The 9,143-nt window shown below is 46.3% G+C and overlaps 1 protein-coding gene across 2 annotated transcripts in view; it reads left to right on the forward strand.

The window, feature by feature from the left end:
• rapgef2b (Rap guanine nucleotide exchange factor 2b) overlaps positions 1-6,227 on the forward strand; it is a 124,906-nt gene extending 118,679 nt beyond the window's left edge. For both annotated transcript variants that reach the window (XM_080008289.1, XM_080008290.1), the window contains 4 exons: positions 58-623; positions 1,047-1,349; positions 2,130-2,259; positions 5,533-6,227. In XM_080008289.1, the coding sequence (XP_079864415.1) occupies positions 58-623; positions 1,047-1,349; positions 2,130-2,215 (955 nt within the window). In that variant the 3' untranslated portion in view covers positions 2,216-2,259; positions 5,533-6,227. The remainder of the gene's footprint in view (positions 1-57; positions 624-1,046; positions 1,350-2,129; positions 2,260-5,532) is intronic.
• The last annotated feature ends 2,916 nt before the right edge of the window (positions 6,228-9,143 follow it).

A 9,143-nucleotide genomic window follows, 5' to 3' on the forward strand; every position in this document is an offset into this window, starting at 1 on the left:
ATTTTCCCCCTCTCCCCTCTTCCTGTTTTCCTCTCTTCCGCTCCTCCCCCACCCCAGGTCTTACTCCTCCATGCAGGACTGCAGGGCTCTGTACTCTGGCTGTCCCACGGTGCTCTCCTCCCCCAGCTCAGAGGAGCTGACCCAGGACCAGGGTGACCGGGTCTCCCTGGACGCCGCCGACAGCGGGCGTGGCTCCTGGACGTCCTGCTCCTCCGGGTCCCACGACAACATCCAGACCATGCAGCAGGGGCGGAGCTGGGAGACGCTGGCCTTCGGCGGTGGTGGGGGAGGGGTAGGAGGAGGACTAGGAGGGGGAGGAGGAGGTGGAGGACTGGGTATGGGCGCATTGCCCCCCGGGGCCTCGGAGGCCCTGCTGGGGGGCCCGGGGCTCTGGGCTTCCCAGACCCGGGGCAGCTGGGCATCAGCCAGCTCCTCGTCCTCCTCGGCGGCCTACTGGGGGGAGGACTCGGAGGGAGACACGGGGACCATCAAGAGGAGGGGAGGGAAGGATGTGAACGCTGACCCGGAGACCAGCAGCATCACCTCCACGGGCTCCGAGGAGGCCAAGCAGCTCGGCAGGCCGTCCCCCTCACCCATCACCACCGGGGGGAAGGGAGTCCTCTGTGAGTGGGAACAGTGGGAAAATAAATAGAATTATAACAACACAACAAAATATGACACTTTATGAATCCCCAGGGGGTAATTCAGGTGTTTAGAGTTTACATAACAGTGCAATGTATTAAAGAGATCAAAATAAAAAGAAATATGATATATATACACATATAAAAATAAGTTTCCAGGAAGCCCAATATGTACAGGAGGCAGTTACACAAAAGTGAAGCTAGAAATGTTTTTGTTTTAAGAAATGTGCTTTTTACTTTGTATAATATGCTGATATAGTATAAATTGCATGTCTGTATTAAAGAAAAAAACATATATGGTACAGTAAGATAGCAGTGTGGTTGTGATTATAACAATAATGCCCTTATAATAATACTTAACGCAGTACTGATAACAAGTATATTTGGTGAATCCTTCCTCCTCAGCTCGTAAGGAGGGTCGTTACCGCGAGCCGCCCCCCACTCCGCCGGGCTACACCGCCCTCACCCTCTCCGACATGGCGGAGGGCCAGCACCCACCCACAGCCGTGCCCGCGGCGGCCACGGCGGCGACGCAGCACTCGGCGCGGCGGCCGCCCGACTACACTACGGCGCTGCAGCGGTCGCGCATGGTCACCCAGTCGCCGGACTCGCACCAACACGCCCAGCAGGGGGCGCTACAGCGCGCTGGGAGCCGGCACGGCACCAGGTCGCCAGCTGAGGACCAGGAAGCCCAGGAGGAGGAGGAGGGTGAGTGTTGTGGGTCAAGTCGCTCTCGGGGTGTGGTCCAGGGGACCCCCAGAGACCCTTCAAGGGGCCCCGGGGGGCCCCCCAGCAAAATTATTACCGGTTAAATTGACATCAACTAGTAATCAACGTTATTTAATTCACAAGATGTAAGAATCGTTGGAGAACGTACAATAAGGACTGTTAGAGTAGAGACACTAAATAATATTAAATAATAATACAAATCTCAGATTGGATCCCAGAGTCTAAATCTGATCAAATTGAGGGGCCTTGATGTGGAAAAGGTTGGAGGTTCGCAACTCGTTTCTGGGTCTGCAGGTTCAATTTAAGCTGATTCAGACTTGCGGGAAAATAGCCTGATGTCAAAATCACTTTCCTTTTCATTCATAAAAGCACAAACTTTCAGGTGTAAAACAAGTGGTCGATTCCCTAATAACAGCCAGGCGACATCCCCGCAGCACCTGGTCCCAGACGTTCCTGAGCTGCTTCCTGTTTAGATAGCGTCACGTGACCGGCTCAAACGTCACTCTGGTTGCCATGGTTGCGTTAATCCAGCGGGTGGTGTGCTGACCTGACTCTAACTCCAACCAAAGTCCTTCTAAACGCTCCAACTTAGCTGCGGATCACCTCTTCACGTCTTGCTCCGCCATTTTAACAACCCCTGCGCGGGCCCACGCGCCCCGGGGAACCGCCTTCGTCGTTCCCGAAAATTTGCCAATTTGCCGTCATACGACTCACGTGTCCTAAGTGTCCCGTGTTTTCCTGAAACTGCTTCCTACCCAGGAAGGGTCCTTGCAAACGAGCCGCCCCCCTTGCCTTCCAAACTCGCGTCTCTGAGGAAGCGCAGGCCGGACCCCGCCCGACCCTGAGGGGTGCGGTGACGGGCAGGGCCCCTCGAACGCCCCCCAGGAAGGTAAAGACTGAGCCGTGAGGTGTCACCGCCCCGAGCTGCTGCTGCTGCTGCTGCTGCTGCATGTGGAGCAGAATCCCCGTCATGCACCGAGGAGGCTCCCCCAAAAACAAGATGTCTCTGTTTTGTTTTTAAGATTAACTCTCACACTGACCTGGTGTTGAATGGTGGGAATGCACCTGAAGCATGTTTTAGTGCCCACACACCCCGTTCTCACTTTTCTGGGGCAATAGTAACCGCAAGTTTTGATGGTGACGCTCTGTGTTTGATTTTATTTTATTTTTTTATACGTTTTTGTATTTATTTTGTTTTGGGGGGGAACAATCGGATTAACCATAACACTCCAAAGTTCCAACAATAAAACTTGAAACAGGAACCACCTGTTTATACCTGACACTGACCCCTCTGCCCTGTACCAAATATATAATACTAAATATATAATACTTAAATATATAATACTTAAATATGTAAAACTTAAATATGTAAAACGTAAATATGTAATACTTAAATATGTGATACTTAAATATATAATACTTAAATATATAAAACTTAAATATATAATGCTGAAATATTTCATACTTAAATGTCTCATACTTAAATATGTAATACTTAAATATGTCAAACTTAAATATATAATCCTTAAATATAGAATACTTACATATAGAATACTTACATATATATATATATATATATATATAAATATATAATACCTTAATACTTGATACCTGCAATACATGAAGATAAGACAACACTTTATTCCCCGGAGGGAAATTAAAATAAGAGATGCAGATTAAACTGAGATAAGAAATAAAACGTATGTACACATGTATGCAGACTGATATGAAATGTCTACTGAATTAAGATATGATTTGTCCAAAAATATCTTATATCTAGATATAATATATCACATCTCATATCATATCCATCCAGTATCTGGGGAAAAAGTGAAATATACAATAAACCTCAGAGTTAATAACTGTATACAATACAACATGGCAGGATAATGGAAAACAAACCTTTAAAACATTTAAAATTAAACCCTTTTCTTAACATAGAGATAGTTCATTTAAATGAATCCCTGACATCATTATAGACTGTATTCAACTGTTTTGTTTTCTGTTTTTTTATTTTTTTATTTTTTTATTGTATATATATATTTTTTTAATCAAAACCTGGAACGCAGCTCGTAGTGCCCCCCACCCAACCGCACTCGGACCCCCATCCCTCCCCACCCAACGTCCCAAAGTGCATGAGTCGGAGCAGATTAGAGATTCTCGCACACACACACACACACACACACACACACTCACACACTCACACACACACACACACACACACACACTTCTTTAAGCAGCATTGGGCATGTGGATTGGACGCATCATCGATGTTTCAGCACTTTTATTACGTGTGGGTGTGTGTGTGTGTGTCCGTCACTGCAGGCAACGTGGATATACACTCCTCACAAAAAGTTAGGGATATTTGGCTTTCGGCTGAAATTTATGGAAAATGTAAAAAGTTCAAGCTACAGTGATATTATATCATGAAAGTAGGGCATTTAAGTAGAAGCATGCAATGGTGATTTCCTCATCTCAAACAATTTATTGAAACAAAAGGCAACAACAGTGGTGGGTACCCGACAACGAAAAATGTCAATGTCTCAATAACTTGTCATGTGCCCTTGAGCATCAATTACAGCTTGACGACGACGTCTCATGCTGTTCACAAGTCGACTTATTGTCTGCTGAAGCCTGACACCCCACTCTTCTTAAAGGGTGGCCCTCAGATCATTGATGTTCTGGGGTACAGAGTTACGAGCCTCTACACGGCGACTCAGCTGATCCCATAGGTTTTCTATGGGATTCAGGTCTGGAGAAAGTGCAGGCCACTCCATTTGAGGTGCCCCAGTCTCCAGCAGCCGTTCCCTAATGATGCCACCTCCATGAGCTGGAGCATTGTCCTCCATGAAGATGAAATGAGGCCTGTGTTGTTCATGCAGGGGCACAATGACTGGATGAATGATGTTATTCAGGTAGTATGGGCTTGTCACTGTACCATTCACAAAGTGTAGGGCAGTTCTGTAGTGACTAGACACACCTGCCCACACTGTAACACCACCACCACCAAAGGCTCGTCTGGTGACAACAGTGGCTGATGCATAGGGCTCTCCTTGACGTGTCTGACATCGTTGGCGGCCATCATTTCTGCTCAACGTGAATCGACTTTCAGCGTAAATGCTCCCTGGCCCGTGCAAGACGATGATGCCTGTGCCTGGTGGTGTGGTCAGCTTCCCTTGCAGGTCGTCTAGCACGCAGACCACGCTGATGTTAATGGTTTTGAATGGTCTGACGTGACACTTGGGTGCCTCTCACCTCCCTTAAATGTGCCTGGAGTTGAGTGGCGTCATCATCCGGTTCCGCAGGGCAGTGTTCACAATGAAGCACTAATCAGTGTGGGATGTGGCCAAAGGACGTCCACTTCTAGGCCTTTCTGTGACTCTTCCAGTCTCTGTATCTCTGTTGCAACCTGCTGATGACACTCTGTGACACTCTAAGCTCAGTGGCCACTTCCCTCTGGAACATCCTGTTTGAAGCCTCACAATGGCGAGGTACTGTTGATCAGCTGTTTCGGTGTCGTCTTGGTCTCATGATGTCAAAATGTGAACAGCATGATGAAGAGGACTGTTTAAATACCAATTCTAATTGAACCAGGAAATGTATTGGTCGATTCATGGATCAAACACCTGTTGTGAATTTTTCCGTTCAGCTCCTTGTTAGAGAGCAGCAAGTTGTGCAAAACGTACTGAAACATTGAACAGTTGGACATGTGCATTCAGAAGTTTGGAGAAGGTCAAACTAAGGTCACCTGTAAAGGTTATAGTGCATTTTAGGTTTATCCTGAAATTTCACCCGAAAGCCGAATAACCCTAACTTTTTGTGAGTCGTGTGTGTAGTGATCTGCACTTTGCTTGTTCTTTGATCTTTTATACAATTTTGGGACTGAGGTGACGACGCCGAAAGACGAGGAAACAATAATGATTCCAATAAAAATGAAGGAATAACCACGTCTCCCTCCTCTCCCCTTCCCTTCTCTTATCTCCCCCCTCTCCACCTCGCCATCCTCTCTCTCTCTCTCTCTCTCTCCCTCCCTGTCACCCCCCTCCTCTATCTCTCCACCTGTCGCTCTCCATCTCTCTTTCTCCATCTCTCCCTTTTCTCTCTCCCATCTATCTCCATCTCCCTCTCCCTCCCTCCCTCTCTCTGCCCCCTCTCCACCCAGAAGATGAACAGGTGTCAGCTGTCTGAGAGAGACCGCCGTTCGGACCGACCAATGAGACGCCTCATCAGTTTCGTACGTGCCTCCTGATTGGTGGATTCCTCCGCTCAGCTCCCTCCCCCGCCTTAAAGCATCATGGGGGGTTTGAACGACCCTGCATGCAAAAAAAGAATACTGTGAAGATGAAGAAGATGATGAAGAGCAGGAAAACAAGACAATGACAACTTCCTGGCACTTTGGAGGAAAAAAACAAACAAAAAAACGATAAAACATGAACTCTCGCCGGACTCGTTTTGTTTTTTCGTCTTTTTTTTTTTTTCCCGGAAACATCCACACACAGGAAGTGACCGCCAAGAAGAAGGAGAAAAAAAAAAAAAAACAAAAAAAAAAAAAACAACCAACAATCACCGTGTTGACACAACAAGTATCATGACGTGTTGAGATTCATCTGCACTTTGTCGTTTTCTACTTTCTAAGAAAATCAAGAACAAACAAAAAAAGACTCTTTAGTTTGAACAAAACAAACTGGGATGCGGGACGGACTTGTTTTCCAACTTCCTGCTGAGTTTCGTGTTTTTTGGTTTCGTCAAGTTTTTTTCTTTTTGTCGATTGCACTCTTGGAAGGGGGTCGGACGGTTTTCTCTCTCTCTCTCTCTCTCTCTCAGCCTTTGCTCGGAAAGCTCCACCCGTCTGTCGTCGACCGGGGTTTTAAAAAAATAAAAATAAATCCAGTATTATATCAAGTTTTACACGCGGGGGGAGGGGGGGGGGGGTGGTTTCCATGATTACGCCGCTGAGGTGTGAGGGTTTATGAAGGACACACACACACACACACACACACACACACACACACACACACACACACACACAATCAGTGTAATGCTACTTACGTGAAACCACAGTTTCAATATAAATATATATTTTTTAAGGAGATGTTCCACTTTTTGGGGAAATTTCCCAGGAGCTAGGCTAGTTGATCCCATCTGCAGCCATGCGTTGAGCTAACACGGTTAGCGCGCGGCCAATCAATCCTCAATCATCGACTGTCTGCTCTGGGTGAGACGAACAGGAGGCCGGTTTCGCCGTTTTCCCTAATAATCTGGAGTTTCCCTTTAACGGCACTTTCGGCACAAGCGGTTTCCTGGTATGAGGGGGTTTGGCTTCCGATGGAACCCCCCGGCAACAAGCCAATCGTATCTAGCGTTACTTTACTGTTACCTCCAAACGCTTTAGCTCGTGGTGTTTCCAAACCGAACGGCAACAACTGTGTGGGGGTTTTTGTTTTTTTTTGTTTTGCTTTTTTTGGGGGGTTAAATTTTTAATGTAAAACAGAAGCACAGACCTCCCAAACACGGAACCTGCTGAGGGCGCTGAGATGTTCCGCGTGTTCCAATCACCTGCAGATGCTCATCGTGACGAACGCATCGGAGCGTTGATTTTGGGAGTCTTGGATCCATTCTTTCCGCATTTTTTTTTTTTTCCCCCCCCACAGCTGTTACAAAAGGCCGTATCCGTATCCGTTTGTTTTTTTTCCTCATCTGAAATGTCGCGAGAGGAAATCCATTCGTGTGTTTGAAACTCCAGATGAGATCCATTCGAAGACGGGTCTGCCAGAGGTGGGAAGTCCGGGTTCAAGAAGCGGAAGCCCTGCCCATTTTCTTTTTTTTTTGACCCGGCTGCGGGCAGATCCAACCGCGCCGCAGGTCGACGCCCGGTCGGCGAATCCCCCCCCCCCCCCCCCCCCCCCCCGCACGGTCGCCCCCCGAAAAAAAACAAAACCCCAGAGCGGAGCCGTAACTCTCTGAACCCGGGTTTTCCACCTCCGGGATCCGTTTCACTTTGTGACGTTCAAACGTTACAAACTTGACTGTTTGTATTGTGGTTGAGTCAATGCTGCAGCACATTCAGTGTTCTCCGCCCGACTCGGGAATCGAACTTCAGACCTGCGGCCCGGGGTCTTTTATTATTCCCCGACTCATCGCAAATACAAGAACTCTTCTCTTCCATCTGCTCCGCCCGTCGGCTGAACTGCGACGAAACGCCGACGCCCGTTCCTCACCATATCCGAACTGAAACGAAATCGACTGAATCATTTGAATGTTTTTTTTTTTTTTTCTTTTTGTTTCATTTTTTGTTTTGCTATGACTCCGGTGGGGAAGTTGATGAATGAATTCAAAAAAATAAATAAATAAAATAAAAAAAGAACATCAATGCTGCCAATCATCAAGAAACCACCTGAAAGATGTGTGGGGGAGGTGCTCTCCTTCTGGTCGTTTATTTTCTTTCTCTTTTGCTCGTTTTATCACTGAGTCGCGCTGATCACATTGATCAGCCGTCGGAGACTAGAGACTTTTTGTGGGGTGGGGGCGGGGCTCGCTAATGACGTCATCCTCTGGTTATTTTTGGACGGGTTTTTGACATTATGGCATTGTACATTGTTTCTTTTTTTTTTTTTTTTTTTTGTCTTTTCTTTTAATGTAATGGCTGCGATTGTGGATAAATAATGCGTTTGTGAAACAGTGGCGACGTGTATCAAATCACTTTGAGTTTGTTGGCCGATATAATGTGCATATTAGCGGGGGCCCGGTCCCATTTCAAATGAACAAAACCTTGCACAAAACAATGTCCAAGCGTTACGATAAGTGTAGTGGGTAGAACTGCTACGTCTGGTGTGTGATGTCAGTGAGAAATGTACATTTAGCTGGTGATACTTTTTTTCCTTCTCCCTCATAATTACTTGTACTACTTTGACCTGTATGTCTTTTAAAAAGACAATTGGTGGAGTATGAATCAGTTGTTTTTTTTGTATTTTTAATACAATAATTGTAAATATTGGTTATATTTTTGTTCAAATGTACTATGTTTATGGCTCGGCATCCGGTTTATATGAAGCTGGAAATCAATAAATACTGCATAAAGAATCAAACGGCCAGCTTTAAAACGCATTTCTTTTCCTTCTCTCTCCCGACGCGATGTCTTTCCTTTTTCCCGGCTCCTCCCGACACTGTCCGGTTTTCGCACAAGTCATCAACTAACTCCAAATGTGTAACGCTCCAACGTCTCCATGCGGCTGCAGCGTGGCGGGGTCAATAAAAAACCACCTGATCCGTGCGTCTCCCGTTGCTCTTCTTTCCTCCTTTCTGTGTTTCAGGTTTGATGCAGATGAACCGTCTTTCTGCAGCGAAACAGTGAAGATCACAATAAGATCATTCATGTCTAATATCTTATAATTATATACATCTATAACTTCCTATCTACCCACCAAACTCATTATATATACACCTGTCTGACTGGTTATGTACCCGGTTGACTGGTTATATACCTGGCTGACTGGTTATGAACACATCTAACTGGTTATATTCCAATCTGACTGGTTACATACCCGTCTGACTGGGTATAAACCCGTCTGACTGGGCATATACCCGTCTGACTGGTTGTATACCCGTCTCACCGGTTATATACCCGTCTGCATGGGTATATACCAGTCTGACCGGTTATATACCCGGTCTGACTGGGTATTTACCAGTCTGGCCGGTTATATACCCGTCTGACTGTCTATATACCCGTCTGACTGTCTATATACCTGTTGGACTGTTTATATATCTGTCTGACTG

This window comes from Zeus faber (assembly GCF_960531495.2).
Source record: "Zeus faber genome assembly, chromosome: 10".
Lineage (NCBI taxonomy): Eukaryota > Metazoa > Chordata > Actinopteri > Zeiformes > Zeidae > Zeus > Zeus faber.